General features: G+C 47.7%; 1 protein-coding gene across 5 annotated transcripts in view; it reads left to right on the forward strand.

Moving 5' to 3' along the window:
* LOC116842877 (RNA pseudouridylate synthase domain-containing protein 2-like) overlaps positions 1-22,042 on the forward strand; it is a 191,820-nt gene extending 169,778 nt beyond the window's left edge. For 4 of the 5 annotated variants that reach the window (XM_032812685.1, XM_032812684.1, XM_032812687.1 and 1 more), the window contains 3 exons: positions 12,556-12,643; positions 15,774-15,950; positions 16,120-22,042. In XM_032812685.1, coding sequence (XP_032668576.1) covers positions 12,556-12,643; positions 15,774-15,950; positions 16,120-16,905 — 1,051 coding nt within the window. In that variant the 3' untranslated portion in view covers positions 16,906-22,042. The remainder of the gene's footprint in view (positions 1-12,555; positions 12,644-15,773; positions 15,951-16,119) is intronic. The other variant, XM_032812686.1, reaches the window with a different exon arrangement.
* Positions 22,043-22,861: the final 819 nt, after the last annotated feature.

A 22,861-nucleotide genomic window follows, 5' to 3' on the forward strand; every position in this document is an offset into this window, starting at 1 on the left:
GAGAGAGAGAGAGAGAGAGAGAGAGAGAGAGAGAGAGAGAGATCCCTGCCGATGCATTGGTAACGCGTCCACGTCCACGAGAAGGATGTACGTCCGCCTCCATTTTCTGCCTTCTGCGCGATTAATCTTCCCCCGAGCTTCTTTACAATATCGATCGAGGCCGCCGGCTCGCGAGCGTCGCGCTGTGCGCAAAACGCATCGCAAACGGTCGTGATATTTGTTGAAGAAGAGATCGGTTAATATCCGCCTTCTGATAGGCTCCTCGGCACCACAGTTCGGCATGAGCGCGAGAGCGACACGGGGGTAATCAGCGCGAAGATCGATCGCGAAGACGCGTGACGCGCGAACACCCTCGGTGCGAAGGAAGCAGGGCCGCGCGCAACCGGTGTGATATCAACGCGGTAACGTGGAATAATGGGACATTATACGGTGACGAGCGCGGGGACAAGTCAGGCGGGGGGAGACGCGGGGAAAATCTCGCGAAAACCTTGCTCGCCGGACAACGCGCGAGGATAAATCAACATTAGCGGTAGAGACAAAGAGAGAGAGAGAGAGAGAGAGACAGGTTGAGAGAAAGAGGAGGGTAGGGAGGGAAACGCGTCAGCGACTGTTGTTGCACACCCCTGGGCACCGCGCGACGGCATGGAAATCCGTGCGCGATCTGCACGATAAGGCGGGACACCTGCAGGCACACCTTACGTACTGCAGACACGAAGCGCAGAAGGAGGTGCCCGACCTCCAACCTCTGTCCCGATATCATCGTGCAAGCCGGTCCACGCTAATAAATCAACCTGTCACCGGGTTCGAGTCGCGCCCTCGACCCCCGACACGCTTCCCTTACACCGTTTCGACCTCCTCCTCCTCCTCCTCCTGCACCCGCTATCTCTCCTTCAGCACCCCCAGCCTAAGTCTTCGGCTTTGACGTCGTTCGCTCTCTTCCTTTCCCGCCCGTCTCACCGGCATCGGTGGATCGCACGCCCGGAATTGAGTAACTTTACGGCAAAACGAACAAATATTTGCCCAAGTGCGCTGATTCGCGTGACGCCGACGACGATGTGTTTCCGCGATTCGGTGGCTGCTCGTGAAATTTGCGTCTATATTACCGAGACGCGTATAATTGCGCGTCGGATTTTCCCATTCGGATGAAGATCGGGAGAAAATGTAATAAAGCGGCTCCCTTGGCCGGGCAAAATTACGTGGAACGACAGGCGGCTTTTTTCCTCTCACTGGCGGAAACTCCCAATTTGCGATGGATTAATCTCAGAGTGGATTTAGCGGTCGTAATTCGAAGTCGAGCGAGAGAAGGCGCCCGCGTCCATTACCGTAGGAAGTCACCGACTCGTCTTACCGGCTTGTGTGTCCAGGAGAGCGACAAGCTACCTATGCATGCTCAAACTAATTAAGGATTCTCATGAAATTCTAATTCGATGTACGGCCGCGTCGCGAGAGAGCTGCCGTGATGTTGCCGCCGAATACCTTTCGGCGTACATGCGCGCGCGCGCGCGCGCGTCTTCGTGTTGCGTCAGCGTCTCGCATTGTCTCCCTGCGAATTGTCTCCTTTATTTTTCTGATCAGAAGCGCCTTCGTGATCCCAGACGTTTCTGCAAGGCGGAGACTTTTATGATTGTCACGACGTGAGAGGCAATGAGACAATCGACGATGGTGACTCTGCTATCCTTTTCATTACATCTGTGAAGCAAATGTACTGCATTGAATTAATCGTTGAATTTACATTATTCAGTCGCGTAAACTTGTTATATTGACGCAACAACAAATTTATGCAGAGTTACACTCGGATCTTCATGTCGCATTTTACGTGACACATTGTTTCGGACGAAATATTTTTCTTTCGCATTTCCATGTCGTCACTCTGTATGATAAATGTGAGCGCTATATAAATCGCTCATGAGGAACGCGACCTTTGCAAATCGTAACCGATAGACTGATGTACGTAAACTTTACGCGCGCATCGACTTTAAGTATATTAAGTCACAAAATTCAACAATATTGAGTCATTTATGACTGATCAGATATATTCATATTTATCACATAGAATCATGACGAAACATGAAAGAAATACGAAAAAAATGGTCAAAATTTACCTCAAACAATATGTCATGTTAAATGTAATGTGAAAGTCCGAGTGTAATTGTTGTATGATGTAAATTTAATAATTCAATACGTTTACTTCATAAATGTAATTAAAGGAATTGTTTCTATCAATGATGCGTTGTGATGATCATGAAAGTCTGTCTGGCGCATTACTGCGAAATTTGCACACATCTGTCTGTCTTGAGAAACACACTTGACAAGAGAAGTTCGGTGTACATCGAAGATGAAAAATAAGATTCGCTTAGATCCAGCTGGGCGATTCGTTAGAGCAACCGATCTGTTTCGACGGCAAATGAGATTATGGCAAATGGGCGAAAATGCGTACATTAATCGTCGCTTCGTGACGCCGAGTTTCCATCGGCGGAAACTCTTTCGCAAAGTTAATCGACTAATCTAACAGATTACGAGCAGTGAAACGAAACGAGGTTCAGAGCGACATGTGGCGACGTGTTGACAGCGACGATGTTACAGCATTTTTCGCTCCGTACAGAAAGTCGCTGTCATAGCGTAATCGACGGTTTCCAACTGCAATTAACTCGGCCCGTTCCCGCAATCCTTTATGTCGATTGGCCTTGCTCCTTTCGTGACGAGGCCGGTCCTCGTGTCGGGCTCGAGTCGAACACGGTGTCTGAATTCTCCGCGTTTGCTCTCTGGGTGTCTCGAAAGCGCATTCCGCGTCGCAACGAGATTCGCCCGCAGCTCGGCAAAGTTAGCACGACCTGTGTTGAACTTAGCAGGGACCAAGTCTGTCCCGCGGTCTGATCGTTCGATAATCACTTTACCGCGTCCGCGTCCGCGGTCCTTTGTGCCTCTGGGAAATTAAACTGCAATTCGGAATCGAGCTGTCTGTTTGGGCCTAACGAAGCGAGATACTTGAGAAAGTAGCTAATGAGGCCTGCGGCAGATGGAGGAAAAATCCTTTCTCCAGAGATAACCGGGCGACGGAATAATAGCACGCGCGATCGAGTCTGCCCACGATGAGCAGGATTCACATCGAGTGATAGTACGACGTAGCGAAACTGCGTCGGCGAGCTCGATGTACTCTCTAAATTTCTTGCGGTGGAATCTCACTGAAAACGAGTAAAAAGTGCCGATGTTTTCACTCGAAGCGAAGATAGCGAAGATACTGCCACTCGAAGTCGCAAGAATGGATGCTTCACTCGAGCTTGAAGTGGATTCTAACCCCATATAAGCGAATGTTTCACTCGTCTAGAGTGGAGATGTTCCTGTGGTGTGTACGTCAGATTCACTTCTCAAATATTTACTTCACGATTCAGAGTGGAGAATTCGCTTTATGAAAAATTACTCGAGTGACTAGACGGTCACTCTATTTTTCAATTTTATTCCGAGAAATTGAGTAAGTAATCTTTGAATTTCTTGGGGAGGAATCTCACTCAAAACGAGTGGAAATTGCTAGTATTTTCACTCGAAGCGGTAGTGAAGACACTACCACTCCAAGTCGCAAGAGTGGATGCTTCACTCGAGCTTGGAGTGGATTCCGACTCCATATGAGCGGATATTTCACTCGATTAGAGCGAATATGTTCACGTGACTGTGAAGTATAGTCGATTGTAGAACAGTTTAGACACAATAAAGCTGAGCCTCGCCAAATCATCAAAATTGAGAGCCATTACCGTCGATAGTGATTCTCAATTTTGATAGTTTGATGATATCTTATTGTCTGTCCAAGGCGTTTTATGTGAGTAGAAAATCGCTCAGATTCGAATGACTGAGTAAAATGAATGAGTGGTCACTTCACTTTTGAAAATTTTGGGGGAATTTTGCCCCGAGAAGTGAGGAGGAGAGTACAATCGGTCGAATACAACAATTGAGAAATGTCATTCGTCACGCGAAGAATTTTTTTCAGCGCACTGATTGTGTGTGATGCACAATCAGTGATGTATTCGCCTGTATTCGCCTTTTCGCCAACAACTGTAGTGGATCGATAATGAGCGGAGGGATAATGACGGCGTAATTGATAACCGGTTTGGGTGGTCGTTTGATTCGCTCGCAAATCGCGGGAAGTCGATGTCGCCCGGTAGACAATTAACCGGCGGTGAAAGTTCATCCAGTTGGCCGATTTGTATCTCGGTAATCACGTTATTCGTTACACGATCTCTCGTCCCAATAGAACTTGATAGTTCGCACGGTTGGGCTCGAATAGTCACCGGCCGTTGGTCCTACGAGAGGCACCCGAACGCTTTGACACATTAAAGCGTATTGTACTGAATCGATGTTTCATGCATGAAGCTGTTACGGCTTCCACGGCGAGATAGCACTGCTAGAGGAGAGATACATATGTGTGTGTGTGTGTGTATGGATGCACGCGTATGTGTGTGTATGTTTGTATCGATTCTCGATGAAGGACCACGATTTAATCGAACGCCTCGTTAATTGAAGGAGGGACGACGCGCGGACGAGGAATATAATAATATTACAACGTGATATAATCACTAATCGTTCCGCGACGATATATTGGCGAAGTGTTCCTTAATTATTGCATCGCCCCCTGCCGCTTCCCTCCTCCAAGAGTCTTCAAACTCTCGGCGAGCACGAAGTTAGGCGCGTACGCGAGAGCTGCGAAGCGGAGCGAAACGACGTAAACGACAAATTTATACGATCGAGAATGATACTCGAGTTTCGTCAAAGCCTAATCACGCGCACCGATGGCCGATGATTCATTACGTCGATCGAATTGGTGAATTCCCACGTCGACTCGTTGATTTCGTTAGAATGTCGTTACCATAAATTTAGTCGAGTCGGCGAAATCCCCTCGGTTCGTTTCTCTTCGAAACATGGAATAATAGTTACCGCAAAGCCAACTGTGCTCTTTCTCTCTCTTTCTCTCGCTCGTTCGCTCGCTGCCATGCTCGGTCGCAACGAATCACTTCCGCGGAACGATTACGCTCTCACTTATATATTAATTAGATTACGCAGTCAATGGCGGTCGTGAGCGCATAATATATGTCGTGTGTGGGCCATATGTCGCTGACGGGATTCCGCGCAAATTATGTACGCTGAAGTCGTAACGTCGCAGCTTTACAGGTGTTGTCGTCGTCGCGCACAGATCGCGTATTCATGCGACCTTCGCTGCGCTCCGAGATAAGTTCATTTTTATTTCATTTCCTCTCTCTCTCTCTCTTTTTTTGTTTTTATTTGCGGACACACACGGACGCATGGATAATACCGGAAACACACGGTCCGAGTCGTCAGCTAAAAATTCCACGTCGCGCTCGGGTCGCAAGGTAGAGAAATAAACGGTCGGGGGTTAAGCGACAGCGTGCGATGATATAGAATCACGGATGGCGGGCACATCGATTGCGCGCCAGAGTAGAGTCAATATTATTCGGTTATAATGTAGCACTATGTATAGAAGTATATGCGAGAAATATACGTATATATATAAACGTGCATCAAACACGGCGTCCCGGAAATCTCTGTGTATTTGAGCATCAAATAGGGTGCCAAAAAGGCGAAGCGCAACGCGCAGCGCGACTCAACGTACTCGAAAACGCAACTCCCGTGTACACGAGCAGGAGAGAGCGTCGCGTATAATTTGCGTGGAATTTAGAATCGGCAAAATAAACATCGGCGGAAAATTAAACGGAAAATATCGAACGCACGTGCGTCAACGTCGATTACGACATCGTGTGCGCACACGCACACCGGTAGAGAGTCAATATTATTCAATTATATATAGAACCGTCTGTATAAACGCGACGTGAGGTGGCGACGGAAGGTAGACTAAAATTCGCCCAAAATTCGTTATAAAATAATTGTCAGTTTGCTCCCTCAATTTCGCCAAGTTTACGGTCAAACATTACTCACTAACGGTGCTCGCGGAACGGGCCGGTTGGAAAACGTCCGAGCTAAAAACACTCATGCTGTAATAATCGCCTGGCGGGCTTGCCCGTGGCCGGGAGTTACAATTAACTCGCGTACATTTCCCATTCGCGATACATGGGGTATCAAAACACCTCGAGCTGATGGGAGAATTAACACGCGTGCGACGTGTTGAGTTCCGGTTAATTGCGCCAGTCGAGATCGTGTGCGCGATCATACGGGGTGGTCCCTGAATTTCTTGGAGTAAAATTTCACCCGAGAAGCGTACACTGTAAGAGAGAAAATTTGTGTTAAATTTAACACATTTCACACATGTCCCAAATCATTCCCTTCAATTTTTATGTCGTTTGTGTTTATGTTTAACACAAGGCAGATGTGTAAACAGATAATACAAATAACATGATGGAAATTAATACATAAATGTGACACTTGTATGGACATTATTATGTTATTTTAACATAATAATAATAAAATTAACATAATAATATTTTAATATAATAACTTAGAAATAGTAAATATAAACTCAACGCGCGCGGTGGTTAAACTAGCGCTTCTGATCAGTCAGCCGAGTATTCCACGTTAACGATAGCGACATGATTATAAACGGCAAAGTGATAAACTATTAGACGAGAAAATAGGTCTGTTTGTGTCCGAAGAACTTCTGCACTAGTGCAGAATGTGCTATTATAATAAGAGCGAAAGAAGGTATATTTGTTTCTCTCTAACTTATTGCACTAGTGCAAAAGTTCATCAGAAACAGACAGATCTAATGACGTAAACAAATGATCAATTTTTTTGTTGCAAATCATAGTGTTATTACTGAGTGTAGTACATGTGTGTAGGTGGTGTATATCACATGTGATACAATTGTGGAAGTGTGGTGGGTGTTTCGGATACTGTGTTTATTGTAATATTTAATGGGTATAAGTATACGATTATATTCGGCACGAAGTTACATAGCTGATTTCTTGTCAAAGCGAGGCGATTTATCACATTTATTTTGTGGTTATGTAATAGTTATTTTGGTAGAAGAAAGAGTATCCAAAGTATTTTACAAGTGTATATAATAGAGATTGCAAGTGTCATTTTAATGATATATCTTTTTATTTAGTCATAGTTAGTAGGAATTTTGAGCATGGTTTTCTTCGTTTCTGGCGTCATCAATCTAATAAGGCCGCGGTGACTGATCAGGAGCCTTAACACACACACACACACATTTATGTTAAAAATTTCTCTCTCTCTCTCTCTCTCTCTCTCTCTCTCTCTCTCTCTCTCTCTGTCTGCATGTATCGATTTCAACTGAAATATGTTTTTTACCATGTCGAGTGATCACCGGGATTATTCGAATTCGAGTGATCACATTTGCTCTTGTGACTTGTCTTAAGTAAAATTCTACTTTGAGAAATTTAGGAAGTAAATAAGGGGAACTTTCGCAAGTAGTGTCTTTCGTCGCGTCATTTAATCATCCCTCGTCCGACTTGACGTATGCAACTTTTTGAATGTGGCCAATCGCATCTGTATTTCTTGGAGTGAAAAGCGGAGTGATCACTTTTTATTCACACGGAGTGAAAAGTCAACAGAGCGAATTTCTGTTTGTGTTTAGTTGCAAAACGATTTGGACACAGTGAAGTTGGGATTTCGTCAAACTATTAAAATTCAGAGTCATTATCGCGATGGGCAGTGTATGATTAATAACATAATTACTGCGCAAACTGTTTTGGTAAGCTCCCAGCTTTATCGTGTCTGCAATCGTCGTTCTGCAATCGATTCAATATCACAAGAACACACTTATTCTAATCGACTGAAAGATTCGCCAGGATCCACTTCAAGCTTGAGCAAAACACGTACTCTTGCGACTTCGAGTGACGATATATTTTCCCTGTCGTTTCGTGCGAAATTACTGCCACTTGTTCTGAGTGAGATATTCCACTTGAAGCAATCCGAGAGAAATTATTCAATGAAAAATTATCAGATGGACATTTTCGATCGAAATTCGATCAAACGCCGATAAATTTCTATATCCGACCGGGAAATACCCAATGAGAAGTATCGATTCTGAGTGTCTCCGTCGGTTTATCTAATGAAATGCCATTACGATCGGGATCTGATCGGAGATATCGACTTGATAATTTCCCATCGGATAATTTCTCACTCACAGTGTAGGAAGCAAATAAACGAGATGTTCGCTCGCGACACACATACACGTTTCGTTACATCGCTTAATCATCCCCGGCGCGACTTGACAATCTTTTGAACGCGGCCAATCGCGTCTCACGCGCAAATTATCGAGATATCGCGACGTCGATACGGCGCACGCGGTCGCGTTCGCCGCAAAATGCGTTTTCGCAATTCGTCGGCTATCGCGGCCGACCGATCCGAAAATAAATCGGCGGCCGGTGGCCTTTCCGCCCAAGTAACAACAATCCCTCGCGTCTTTCGGGCCCGCGAATAATAACGTCGCCGCGCGGTCGCATTACTTACTTGCTTAGCGTGCGACGCTCCGCGCGGCCGACGAGCGGTTTGTCAGTGCACGAACGCGCGTGTATATCTCGCGGACGGTGAAAAGCGCCCGTGTCACATCGGCATGTGACCCGCCGTGTTAAATTTGGAAGGCGCACTTGGGACGCCGTCGCTTAGCTCGGCCGACGTGCGGCACGCAAACCGATTGTCGCACCTTTCAAATGTCAGGCGAGAAACCACGTCGCTAGCCGACTCGATATTTATCCCATTGGCCTGATCAATCAGTCGTATGTTTGGCTCAGGTCAAGTTACCATGTAATGCAGCGAGGCAATCAGGACCTTATCAGTGTGATAAGGATCATTAATAATTCATATACTATCCGATGCTATCACTTTTTATACACACGGGAAATAAAGTCAGTCGCGGCAGCAGGAATTTTTATGCAGCAGTTGAATCTATTTGCTACGTTCCAGATAGACTTTCGTGATTGTCACGACGTGAAACGTCGTGAGCACGTATTCACGACGCAGGCAATCGATATGATGGAAACTGTACAATTTTTTTTCATTACATTCATGAGGAAAATATATTGCACTCAATCGTTACGTTTACATTACGCAATGATGTAAGTTTTTCGTCACACTGATGCAGCTGTATAAATTCACTCAAAATTCCACCCAGATTTTCGTATCACACTTTGCATGACGTATTGTCTCGAGTAAATTTCGATCATTCCTCTCGTGTTTCCTCGTGATTTTACCTCGTTACACACGTAAACCATTCATAACAGATGCAACCTTTACGAGTCGACTAGTGAAGTTGCCGACAAATTTGCGTACATCTGTCTATCTGGGATATAGATACCTAAGGTAGAGCTGCCAGGTAGGCATATATTTAGCTGCGAACACCGATGTAGCCAAAATTTCAATTACAGTAGCAAATTTGCAGTCACACAGAGAAAATATCGTAGCAAGAATTGCAACCGAACAATCTGGGATTATGCATAATTACGGTAAACGAAACGTATTTGTTTAAAAGAATGTTATGCACGTTTGATTTTTAACTAGAAGACTATTACTTGAATGTTTTTTATATCTTAGATCGTGTTTTCATAGTTATTCATTTATACAGTTTCACGGTATAGTCCAAATCGACAGAAACATTGGAGAAAGAAGTATAATTTTAACGCAATTTTTACTACGACGCTTTTCTCGTATACAGCAGTAAGGGCAACAGATTTTCAGCGAAGCATTTATTAACTGAGACAACGAGATTTTGTTTTTCCGTGTGCAAGGCGGGAAACTGATTGGGATCGACTTGATTAGGACCGTGGGGTAAATTTTTAACGCGTGCACCAACCGCGACCTTCAAATCGGATTCTTCGTTTCCACAGCAGCAGCGGCGGCGGCGGCTGATATCGACCGTGACTTCGCGAATCGATAGTATTTTCCGACGAAATTTTCCATCGCGCGAGAGAGAGGGTGCTGCAACTTCGGGAGCGCAATTGGAACGGATCGGCACGTCCTGCATATTTAATATCACGTTGGCAGCTTTGCGCTGCCCGCCTCCAATGACTCGATAATTATTCGTTACTAATCATTTGTTGGCCCGATAAATAGAGAATGAGCCGCGCTTGTGCTCGGAGAGAGTGCAGCTCGCGATTGGAGTTAATAAGGGATGAGCGACAGAGCGCGCGGGGTCCAGGGGCGACGGCGCACCTGAAATAGTTGCTAGCTAAATATAGGAATAAGAGAATCGTAACGTTACAGTTCGCGTGTGTTATTCGACGCCACCTCGACGGGACGGAATGCTGCATGATTTAATGTTCCCTTTATGTGTCGCGCGTTTCGAAATTCCGTCGCGAACTTTAAGGGGAGTCGCGCTCCTGCCCGTGTATATGTGTGCGTGTGTGCGCACTATGAAGATACTCCGAAAGCGGCGAACCGAAATGTTGGAGCGGAAATGTGATTTACGAGACGAGAGCGATTTATTGCTTTTCGTTCAGAGGTTGCATAATATCGCGTCAGCCAATTGGAAGATAGAAGTCGCTCATTCTCGGTTTTCGTGCGTGGCGCTGGCCGTCGAGCTTTCGCGCAAGCGGAAGGCACACTTTGACTTCTCTCTTCTATTTTCTTCTTGCGTCCTTTACGATCCTAGACCATTCTTCTCGGAGCGACACACACCTACACACGCGTACATACGAGAGAAGCGAACAGGAAGGAGCTCGTCGAATAAAACGATGCGGCACTGAATTACGTGCTTCAGGATAAGTATACCACGTGTCTACCGCAATTATCTCTTGTCGTTCTTCGCTTTCCACTTCGGAAAGGAAAGGGAAAGAGGCACGCCTCTCGCACCTAACTGATAGAGCAATGCTAAAACATTAGAATAGAATGCGTGACTAACATCGTTGTTTTGCTAATGTTCATGCACGTAATAATGGACTCGACCAGGTAGCCAGACTCAGACGTAACGATCTCGATCGTTGTGTTCCATTAATTAAATTGTGGATAATTGAATTGCGTTGCCACCGCCGCCGCCGCCGCCGCCGCCGCCGCCGCCGCCACCAGCCGTGAAGGTGCAATTTCGTTCAGGTGTATTTTCAACGAGCGAGCTCCTCGTTCAGCCGTGAAATGTCATGTCGCGAGTGAGTTGTCCTCGATCTATATTTCTACGTTTTACCGTCTTCCGCGATCTATTACGCTGCCATGTCGATCTACTGCGAAGCAATTCGCGCGATAATAGAGATAATAAACAACGCATCGATTTGCGATTAGTCTCCGCGAGAAAACGTGTCGCCGCCACGCACACGCTAACACTCTCTCTTTCTTTTGCTACGATGTTGTAATTTGTAATGTTTGCGGACATCTTGTTCCATCGAACAGGAATCTGTTTGTCACGTGTTTTTATTCAATATTCCTGGCCCCGTCCTCCGTCGCAAACGTCATTTATCGTGAACGTGGCACTTCGCAAAGTGACGCGAGAAGATTTTGCAAATTCAATCTCCATGCGCCGAAGGGTTCCTTTCTCTCGCTCTCTCTCTCTTCCCTTCCCTCTCCCTCTTTCTCTCTCACACACTCTCTTGTCCGCAGAGACCTCCTTATCGTTCTAGAAAAGAATGCACCTGCGTAGGACGTCTGTGCGCGTACAGTAGGTGCGGACGCGGTATCGCGGAGTGGAAGTGCATTAGGTAGATGGAACACATAATTGGACCCGACGTGCGCATGCATCCATCCGCACTTCTTCTTTTGTTCTTTTCCTGCTCTCTCTCTCTCTCTCTCTCTCTCTCTCTCTCTCTCTCTCTCTTATTCTTTCGTTGTTCATTCCCTATTTTCTCCCTTTTTCCCTCTTCCACTTTCTCTTCCTTTTCATCTTCTCCTACTGTTTCTTTTTCTCTATATTTTTTTATTCTTCCTCCCTTTTTCAGTTCCACTTTCTCTTCGCCTCTCCGCCGTCCTCCCGTCTCTTCGGTCTCTCCTCTCGCGACGCCCTTCGTCATCAAACCTGCTTACCTGAGCGTCAGATGAAAGCGCACCGTGTCTCGCGCGACACGTCCCCCGCCGCTCGACCCATCGACGCTTTCGCACACGAACGCAGAATCGCATCCGCGCTTGTGTAGGAACACCGCATCGACCGATGATAACTTCTATGGCACCTTTTGGGCTCGGATAATGTTGCAATCGATCCCGACTTTCGTGAACGACATCACGATAGCTTTCCTTGGCCTCAACGCCCCGTGAGAGATCCGTTCGTTCGGTGCTAAAACACCGAGGTCGAATCACGCCAATAAGCGGAGGCTGATCAATTCGCGATCGCCGACGGCGCCGTGTTGTTGCTCCACGTTACAATAATTATCGGTCAGACTTTATTGCCAGTTAGCTTCGACCCAAGTCGATCGACAGCACTTCCCACGGACTACCTGCTACCTGCTGCACAATCGACGTGTATGGTTGCGCGTGTATGTGTGTGTATGTGTGGCGCGCGTGTGTGTATATATATATGTGTGTGTGTGTGTGTGTGTACGAAAGTGCGCTCGTATGTGTGTGCGGGTGTGCCCGCGTCCACGTGCGTATGTGCGAGATGTGTAAGCGCAAACGGAGCAAAGCCACGTTAAGCTGGTTGCGATTGGTGTGTTGCAGACACGAGGTGCCTGTCACCTCGGAGCCGATCACGGTGATACACATGGACGAGGACGTCGTCGTGGTCAACAAGCCCGCCTCCATCCCTGTAAGTGGTGTACTGCCAGAACTGTACTGCCAAAAACAAAACAAAAGGAGAAAAACAAAATGTTTGCCGTACTGTCTCACCGAAATACATGCATGCGTGCACATCAGGTGCAAAAGTACCAATTCCTCAACACAAACTTAATCCCAGACATTCTTATCTTGTGCTGATCTTTAAATTCGAAAATATTTTGACCGTCAACATAACACATATACATACATATATATATACATATGTTTTGTGTTGCAAGTCTGAATATTTGTATTTAAATACCGAAACAATAAGAATGTCGAAAATTAAATACGTGTCTGGGCATCGGTGCTTTTACTTCGATTGATAAAAGCATCTAGTTCCCGGATACTTATTCAATCCTGTTCATTCTTATTGTTTTGGTCTTTAAATATGACTGTTTAAACTTTCGAAACATAAAATATACACATACGCATATTTTGAACACTTATTTTATGTTGAAAGTTTAATTATACATATTTAAAGACTAAGACAAAACAGTAATGTCCATGATTAGATACGCGTCGGGGCATTGGTACTTTTACCTTGTCACACGGACATATATTCACATCATTCTCGCATGACCGATACCTTCCCGATGCACGGGACGATCAAACCGCTTCATGTTCTCAAAGTGCGACGGAGCATACTCGCCGTCGCACAGTACCAAAAGCTATTCTTACGTGCTAACCGCTTTTACTAAAACTCATTCTTAGAACACGCTCCTAAAGTTAGAGCCCATTACTGTCGAATTTAGAGTCCCTGAGGACCTGTTTTTTCCTCTTTTTCCTCTCTCTCTCTCTCTCTCTCTCTCTCTCTCTCTTTCTCCCTTCCCCGTCCTTCTAATGAAGTTCCACCATCGTTTTATCTAAATATACACCCGAGTGTTTCCCTGGAATTAATCCGCCGCGCCGACTGCACACCGAACTGCGCGGACTTTAGCTTCTTTCCTACGTCGGCTTTCTAAATCCGCTGGTCTGTGCTTCTTGGACGCGCGTATGCGACGAACGTGGCTAAATCGTCGCTAACGAGTTGTTTTTTTTTCTTTTTAAAACGAACGGCGACTAACGGAATGGAACAGCGCAGTTAACGGATGCGCGCCCCGAATGTCAAGAGCTTTAACGAGTTCGCCTTTTTAAAATGCAACGTTTCGGCTCCCGTCGACCTAGGTTTCTCTCTTGACATTTCTGGATTCGGTGGGGGCGCGACAATGAATAGGGAAAAAGAGATGGAAAAGAGAGGGAAAGTAAAGAAAGAAAAGGAAAAGAGAGAGAGAGAGAAAGAGAGAAAAGAAAATTTGCGCCCATATTCGCGTAAACGTTTCGAAGTCGCGAAACGGCGCGACGTCCAACGGCGAGCGCGGGCGCGCGAACAAAACTCACCATTAAAATGTTAATCGTGCGCGTTACGCCGCTCGCAAATCACGGACAATTTATTCCGCGCTATTACTGCCGTCCGCGATAATGTCGGGTCCCGCGGACGCTATGGAAACGCGCAAAAGGACGAGAATACCGTTTCGCGGCACGAGCTAATGCAATCCCGCGCGAGTCCGACACGTTGGACTCCACGTATCGGTGATTCACTGGCGCAACTAACGGTTAAGGGGCTTTTCAGTAGGAGGAAACTCTCTTTCTCCTTCTCCCTTTCCCCTTTTCCCACTTTTCTTCATTTCAACGGCATCAATCTTAATTATTTCGTTCCACGGTGATCTAAAATGCGCAATAGTATACACATGTTGAAGAGATAAAGCGCGCGTCTTCGGAAAACAAGAAGCAGATAAGTCCGCGAGATTGATGTTCCCATTTTCTTTCTCTTTTCTCTCTCTCTCTCTCTCTCTCTCTCTCTCTCTCTCTCTCTTTCTCTTGTCTCCTTATCTCGCTTTCCCAATTTCCTTTCTCCTTTCGTTTCTGACCTTCTGACAGTCGTTCGGTTACATCGCGACAGCGACTCCGAAAAATCTTTCATTCTCCTGCGCCCGCTGGAAGGTAATAAAGCGGAACGATACGGGATCTTTCGCGTCGCGCCATTTATACGACGAGAGAGCCTGGCCTGCAAACACGGCGTGTATCGCTTGGCGAGGAGCCGGCCACTTTTCCTCTCAAATGTCATCGAATGCACGCCGCGTCGGCGGCCGTCCCCATCCCCGGGGGTCGTTAACAAGAGCTTGCGCAACAAAACCGCCGGGCATTAATGCAAAAATAATCCGATGCACAAGTACCCGCTCGGCGTGCATGAGCTCGCGACGCGACTTAATGGTGGCTTTCGCGTCCGTCCGCCGCTTTCTCGAGCACCTCTTTTCTAGCCTGCCCGCCCGCCTGCCTGCCTGCCTGCCTGCCTGCCTGCCTGCCTGCCTGCCTGCTTGCCTGCGAGAGAAGAGGAGACCGAAACCTCCAGTCGATTGGCCGAATTCATTTTCGCGTGCAGACGTCGGGACGTTACGCAATTGCGATTCATCGCGACTTCGCGTCGCCTTCGCTTCCCTCGGTCGCGAAGTTATATCCGCTCTTGTAAGACTCTAGAAAAACTCCGACGATGAAGATGTCGGAGGAAGACGTTAATTAATGGACGGAGCAGTCATAATTATGTACTTGTGGATTTAGTTTGAGAGAAAAAGAAAATAGAAACAAGGAAAGTATGGAAGCGCTGCACGCGAGACAAATTGCCGTTGTTAGAAAAGTCGAGTCTCGCGAATTTGCGTTGCCCTTAATCGTGGAAATTAATTTCGCGACAGGACGACGCGAAAGCCGCTGGAATCCCCGCGGCGCCGAGCAGGAAAGTGCCTTTAATCGCCGGATTATCATGGGCGGCTCGCCGACCAGAGTCGATAGCGGCCGCGCGCGCGTTACGCGTTATTGCGTCGCTATTCCGATAGACGCGTGGACTTATCGAGTCAGGAAAGGTCCCCGATCCAGCCAGAGCCGGTCATTCTGCCTGCAAATTTGCATTGTTGTCGGCTGGCATGCGCAAAGCCGAATCGTCGTTTCGCCGATTCGGAAGTTCCGCAAGATTGTGACCTCCTGACCGCTGAGATAATTCAATTCTAACCATTCACTCTTCTAAGAATTTAAGCGATCACGGAGGGCGAAATTGATGATGACCGTTTGAACGCTGTTTGTTGCCGCAGGTGCATCCATGCGGCCGTTACCGACACAATACCGTCGTCTTCATCCTGGCGAAAGAGTACAACCTGAAGAACCTCAGGACCATTCACAGGCTGGACCGACTCACCAGCGGCATCCTCCTGTTCGGCAGGACGCCGAAGAAGGCGAGGCAGATGGAGCACCAAATAAGAAATCGACAGGTCGGTTGCGTAAGCATACTCTACGTGAGAAAAACGACGCAGCTGGCGTCGCTCGCGCCCGTCGCTCGTCCGTCGCTCACTCAGTGGAATCGTTGAACGTCACTACGACGACTACTAAGACGGTGGTAACCGTGTGTGTGTGTGTGCATATATGCCTTTCACATTTCAGGTTCACAAGCAATACGTGTGCCGAGTGGAGGGCGAGTTCCCCGAGGAGGAGGTGATCTGCTCGGAGCCGATTGAGGTCGTCTCCTACAAGATTGGCGTCTGCAAGGTCTCCGAAAAGGGCAAGGATTGCGTCACGCGTTTCAAGCGTCTCAGCTACAACGGCAAGTCGTCCGTGGTTCTCTGCAAGCCGCAGACAGGACGTATGCATCAGATCCGCGTCCACTTGCAGTATCTCGGCTACCCGGTGGTGAACGACCCGCTCTATAACCACGTAGTTTTCGGCCCACACAAAGGCAAAGGCGGTAACATCGGCAAGACCGACGAGGAGCTCGTCAGGGATCTCATCAGTATTCACAATGCCGAAAACTGGCTCGGCATGGATGGTGACTCCGAGATGAGCTTATTTAAACCGAAGCTGGAGATGGAAGATCGGATGTTGGGCTCCGCCAACGACAAGGATGGCTCTTCGCCGTCGTCCACTCCGGGTTTGGTCGAAGATGAGACACAGCAGCAACAGCAACAGCAGCCGCAACAGCAGGAGCAGCTCAAGTCCCTAAAGGTCACCGTGGGAACCCAGACGGGCTCGGAGCCGCCCGACTCGAGCTTCGCTAACGACAAGGTCACCGTCGATCCGCACTGCTACGAGTGCAAAGTAAAGTACAGGGACCCGAAGCCGTCGGACCTGGTGATGTATCTGCACGCGTGGCGTTACTGCGGGCCGGGATGGGAGTACGAGACGCCGCTGCCGGCGTGGGCAGCCAGCGATTGGACCGGCGACGATCGATAGTTCCGACGTGATCGAGGCTGATCCGCACGGACTCCTCGGCGAGTCGTCGTCGTCGTCGTCGTCGTCGTCGTCGTCGTCGCCGCCGCCGTCGCCGAGTCTCGAATCCCCTTTTGATATCCTTACCCCGTGCCTTCCATCCGCCAATGAGCGATCTTGACCATCGTACACCCGAATACACACACACCCACACAAATAAGATTCACAGACAGACACGTACACTTGCGCACACATACTCGAATATACAGTTACATTCTCCTATAACTCGGCCGTCGGATACCTCGGAGCTGCGATCCGAGAGAAATGGGATTGCGGGAACAATCTCGTCGCTCGATTTGCATTTCTGCAGCTCGCCGACGATGTATGGTGTTATAAGTGACGCCCGGCGTCGTTATCGCGCGACGTTCGCGGAGCGAACGGCGAAACGATTCGCCGACGTGGCCGCTCGCTCGCTCGCCGGCCGCACACACATACACACACACACACGCACGCACGCACACGTATACACACACTCACACACCCGCGGCAGAAATGCATGTTAGTTCTCGCGACGGGTTCGCCGGGCCGCTCTCGTTTCGTCATACGTTCTGGCAGGGATCCCCGCTGTTCGGCTCTCGCGCGCCGGCGATTTCGCGCGAGAAATCAACCGAGACGACGTTACCGCGCGAATTAATCACAGCGACAAAAGACAACGTTGTTACCGATCCTTACGTTTAACCCTCGCACTGTCCTGATTCTGGGAGCCAAATAATAAATCAGATCGTCATTATTGTTATTTTCATCTCGCTGCGCTCACGTAACGCTGCGTTCCAGGTTTCTCAATCGAGCTCTTTCCCATCCTCCTCGTCGCCCCCTAAATAAACCTGAGACACTTCGCGTTGCAACTCAGTTTAGGCCGTGGTGCGAAATTTTTCCGACGTGCGAGTTGTCGCGCGACGACTGTTCCTACGATCCTTCTTCAAAGCACCTAACAGCTTCGACGGGAGACAGCTTCTTTGTCTCATGCAGTCGATTGACGTGGAACTTGTTGCAAGTCGCAGGACTTTGTTGTAGCCTCCGGATAGGATTCTCATCGAGACAGAGAGAAAGAGAGAGATGCGTGATAACGAGGAGCGTAGGGAGCCTGTGATTGTAAATCGCAAAAGGACGAAGAGAATTCACTTATAAGAGTTGACGCGGCGAAAGCAGCGTGTTGTGCTCTGTTCTCACTCGTGACGTGAGTGGAAGAACGCGGTCGACCCGGCGACGATTCTTCGCTGCGCGGTCGCGCAACCGGAACGTGCGAGCATCAGCGTGTAAAATCCGCGACACACGTGCAAAAGTCGCTTTCGCAAAAGACGTCGTCGCGGAGGCCGAGACAAATGCGCGCGTTCTGAAAGGCGCGACAGTCTGGGCCGCTTTCATGAGCACAGTCAGTCAAAAAGTCACTGCCACTGGAGCGAGAGACGCCCTCTCTCCCGTTCCCCGCGGCCCCCTTTCCGGCCCCAACGCGCGCGGAGATTGATGCATCTGTCGCAGATGGCATGGTGCTCCGATGGATCGTATCGTTCATCTTGATTTATGACGTACAGAAGCACGTAGGAGAATCGTGATCTTTTCTATTTCTGCAGGGTGTATAGAGCGCGAAGGGACACAAGCTTCGTCACCCTGCTTTTACACCTCGCGGGACATTTTGATTCACGGCGGATTCGCGTCCGAGAATCCATTTTTTCCCTTCTCAAAATTCCAGTGCGAATGGAACCTGAGTCTTTATCTAAGAATAAACGACGCGCGAGAGCGGGCGTAAAGTAAACGACGTCGCGAGCACCTCGACAGCTTTCGCTTAACGCGACCGGACGCGGACGGTCCCGAGGAATGTGTTGTTGCTCGATGAATTTACGTCAGTTTGGGATTCGGAAATCGACTTTGGTGGCGGAGCGAATCGGCGATATCAATTATATCCGGCGGTGATGTTGCCTTTGGCATGAAATCGCCTCAGTCTGACAAAAAGAGAAAAAGAGAGAGAGAGAGAGAGAGAGAATCAACTAAGTAGAAGATAAATTTATCTCGCGGCTGCGGTAGCCTGGCGATTCGGCTGCGTTCCGGAGAGCGAATTCGACGAAGCCCTGCGACTTTGTATTGTTGTGTTAAACTAATGTTTATCGTTAATATATCATTGTAAAAGATTCCGTGAGCGCGTGCGCGCACGCGACAGAGAGAAAGAGAGAGAGAGAAAGATGGACACATCGGTATTAATCGTGTGTATTACATATTAGAGGAATTATTCTCGGTGATATCGTACCTCTCTCTTGGTTGCTTACTGTCATCAGTTTCCTATCACGCGATGCGTGCGTCCATTTTCGAAAGAAATCATCGTATCCTCAAGATCGGCGCGTAACGTAATCAGCATTGTTTCCTATGCCACATCGATCACCGTTCTCCATTGAAGGTGACCTGGTCCCATTCACACGTGCGTGTACGTTTCCTCGCACGGTTTCACGGACAGACTTCTCTTCTTGAAACCGGCACGGCCGCCAGGAAGAGGAGGAGGAGAGGGTGGAAGTGGAGGTCGTATCCTCAGTAGCACAGGTAGGGGACTGTGACGTAGGAAACCGCGGTAGAGGCGCGTGACTATTTTTATGGCAGATATATACGCAGGGGAACTAACGTGGTGGCGCGGATTCAGCGGCAGGGGTCTCCAACAATAAGCGTGATCTTGTCGGACGACAGCCAATGATCATGCCAAAGAGCGAGCGAGCGACCAGCGAGCTTTCAATCATATCGTGCACATGTACCTTTTCTCGCGCCGACGTCGAAAAGAGCACGGTCCGGTCGGCGGCAAGTAGAGTCTAGTAGAGTCTCGCAAATCAAGGCCCAATAGTACTCTTTGTAAATTTCTTACAGTGTAATCTCACTCAAAACGGGTGAAAATGTTTTCACTCGAAACAACAAACATTGAATTTTTCTCAAATTTAGGATGAGTAGGGGAAAAGGTGAGACAACTTCCCTTCTTAATAGAGAGAAAAACAGCTCCTTTTAACACCATAAACAATGTGGTACTGACCCTTTTGAGGCCGATAAAGATCCTAATAATTATATTTCAGTTATCGATAGGTGTCGTAGTAATTGTTAAAGAAATCAGCTTTTTTCATATTACTGCCTTCTCCCCTATATTTTAAGACTATTATTAAGAAAATTTTTTGTTAAAGATAATCATTGCTTAAAAGAAGGAAAGCAAGTTAAATAGTCGCTTTTCTAGCAGAATAATATTCTTCTCTGTGTACCTTTCGAGTGTAATTTTACTCCAAGATTCATTATCAAGTATAACCCGGCCTAATCTATGTCCACTTTGGTGAAATGAGATCTTCTCGATCAAACCTTTCTTGTCTCGACAAGAGAAACTGATCTAGGATTAGGATCAGGTTTGATTTTATCAAAACGGATCGGATCGAATTATATTTGATAATGAATCGGACCGGATCGTGTTGAGCCTTGGTTTGCAGGGCTCTGACGACAAGGTGTTTTACAAACAAGTACAATCGCGAGCGAGTGAGATGCGAGGAGAATCAACGCGCTAACATTATTTTATTACGGGGTATGGAGTCGCGCGTAGCGGAAAGCACGCCCAGTTGCGAGCCGTCTCGTCCGCTCTCGCTGATCGCACGCTCCCGACGATGGTCCCTCTCATCGGGTATTCGCTCGTTGTTCACGAGCTCCTCTCGGCCGAGTTGAGCGGCACCGAGCGGCATCCAGCGAAGGCAAAAGCTATCATCGCGCACTTGTCCCGCGTGACGTTGAAGAAGCCACCACCACGCGAGCACAGCGAGGTCTGTTTTGCGTCACGCGTGATAACACGTGGTGCAATGTGCGAGAGCAGCGGACGGATACGCGGCGGTCGGCTAACAAAACACGCTCCGCGTGACGCGGTCTTTAGCTTGTATTTAGCGTCGGGTCGTTAAGTCGTGAGCAGTGATGGGAAGTGTGACGATCCAGATGCGATTGGCGAGTCACAGATTCGGCGAATATAATATCCCGTCGCCCGAGATGGAAGCGACGCGGCGTGTTACAATTTCTGACATACCTCCAACATTAAAAGAAAGAAAAACTCTACTTCGCTTTTCTGACGGGGCCAACTCACGCGCGACGTGTCTGGATGTTCGCTCAGGGGTGATTTTTGCTATGACGAGCGCTACCAATCCGCGATCTACAATACACGGATATGTGTGTCGTGTGCGTCAACGAGAGTATTTAAGTTTGTACTGCTGCAGCGAGCTATCGATTTACATTGAAGGTGTACGCGGATCGAGGGTTGAGTTTGCCGAATATATATTTTTAGAATAGGAGTTTCTCTCCAATCTTCTCTGATTTAGAGCGAGAGCGTGGAAGATCTAGTACGACGGCTGCTTTCGGGCCTGGCGTATATCATAGGCTGTTACCATAGGTCGCAGAGATAGATGTCTTTTTAATATAGAGATTCTCCACACGGGATCAAGATGTAGGCCGCAGAGAGAGAGAGAGAGAGAGAGAGAGAGAGAGAGTGAGTGAAAGAGAAAGAGACGCAGTCTCTTTTGCGTTCTTAAGCGTTAAATGTTATCGCGCGCATTGAGGTACTCGAAGGCTTAAACACTGACCGCGGTGCGTCTACACATACACACACAGAGAGAGAGAGAGAGAGAGAGAGAGAGAGAGAGAAAGAGAAAGGGAAAATACGTTAGTGCCTAAAAACGTTCGAGAAACATGATACACGTTAGTTACTAGATATTTTTTCAATCTAGAGCGATCTAGAGCGATTTAGAGCACGAGCACCTGCGAGCACTCGAGACAAACCAATCTTGCCATCACTGCCCGCGAGAGTCGTGAATACGAGAAAGCGAAGAACATAATAGGGGCGATGTGCGACGCAAGAAAATGGGTTTGCTAGATATATGTGTATGTATACATGGAAAGAAGACGAAGGGGGAGAGAGAGAGAGAGAGAAGGAAGATAATGTAACAAAACGGACCTATCATAAAAGACAGTGTGTGCGCTTACTAACTCAATCGAGATAGCTCGCCCTTCGTCGGCGAGCTATCCCGAACGTAAAATGGCTAGCTTAAATCTATTATTTAAGTAATTGAATAAAAAAGAAAAAAAAAAAAAGAATGCACGGTAATTTCGAAACCGCGAAAAAGACAGTTCCGATTTTAGTGGCGCTTAGAGAGTGAGAGAGTGAGAGCGAGAGCGGAAGAATGGAGAGATACCGGTCTGTGGAAACGAGAGAGCGAGAGAGAATGTGTGCTTTTGTATATATTGTATACGCACATTGTACCGTATCTAAAGCCACATCATTATCTGTACCGTAGTCGGCGGAACGTTAGTCGCTAGTGAATTCTCTTGTATGATGAACGAATAAATGCAAAGTATCGTTCGATATAAAAATGGCGGTGGATATTTTCATGGAGAATCCGGTCGCCGTCCGTCGTCGGCGTCTTGTTCCGTGCCGAACGTAAATACCCAGGGATCGTATGCATGATTCATGATAGAGACGGCTTTCGCTCCACCTCATTTCCGCTGAAGCGCGCGTTCGATAAAAATATTTTCCATTCACCATACATATCGTTTATTCTGCCGCTCTATCCTGCATAATACAACGTTGGACGCCGTTAAGCGTATCCCGTAGGCGTAGGCGTAGGCAGCAGCGACGGCGGCACACCTGCAGCGCACGACGTACACAATTCCCACATAAAAATGCCGTATAACGAGTGATACGGCCCGGTTATCCGCATCGCTGGCTATGCGGAAGGTAAATGTTGCTCTCGCGACTCTGAGTAAGTTCGACCAATACCCCAAGGTGAAATCCAGTTTTGTTGTATCTCGTGCGTACGATCCACATCTTTTCTCCACGATAGCGTATATTTTTAAGAAGTCGGAAAGCGCGTTGTATATATTCTGGCTTTACCGCTATCTTCTCCGACAGCTCTCGCATCGACTCTCAGCGAGT

This window comes from Odontomachus brunneus, unplaced genomic scaffold (genome assembly GCF_010583005.1).
Source record: "Odontomachus brunneus isolate Ranch 3 - 2012 unplaced genomic scaffold, Obru_v1 Obru_scaffold_028, whole genome shotgun sequence".
Classification (NCBI taxonomy): domain Eukaryota; kingdom Metazoa; phylum Arthropoda; class Insecta; order Hymenoptera; family Formicidae; genus Odontomachus; species Odontomachus brunneus.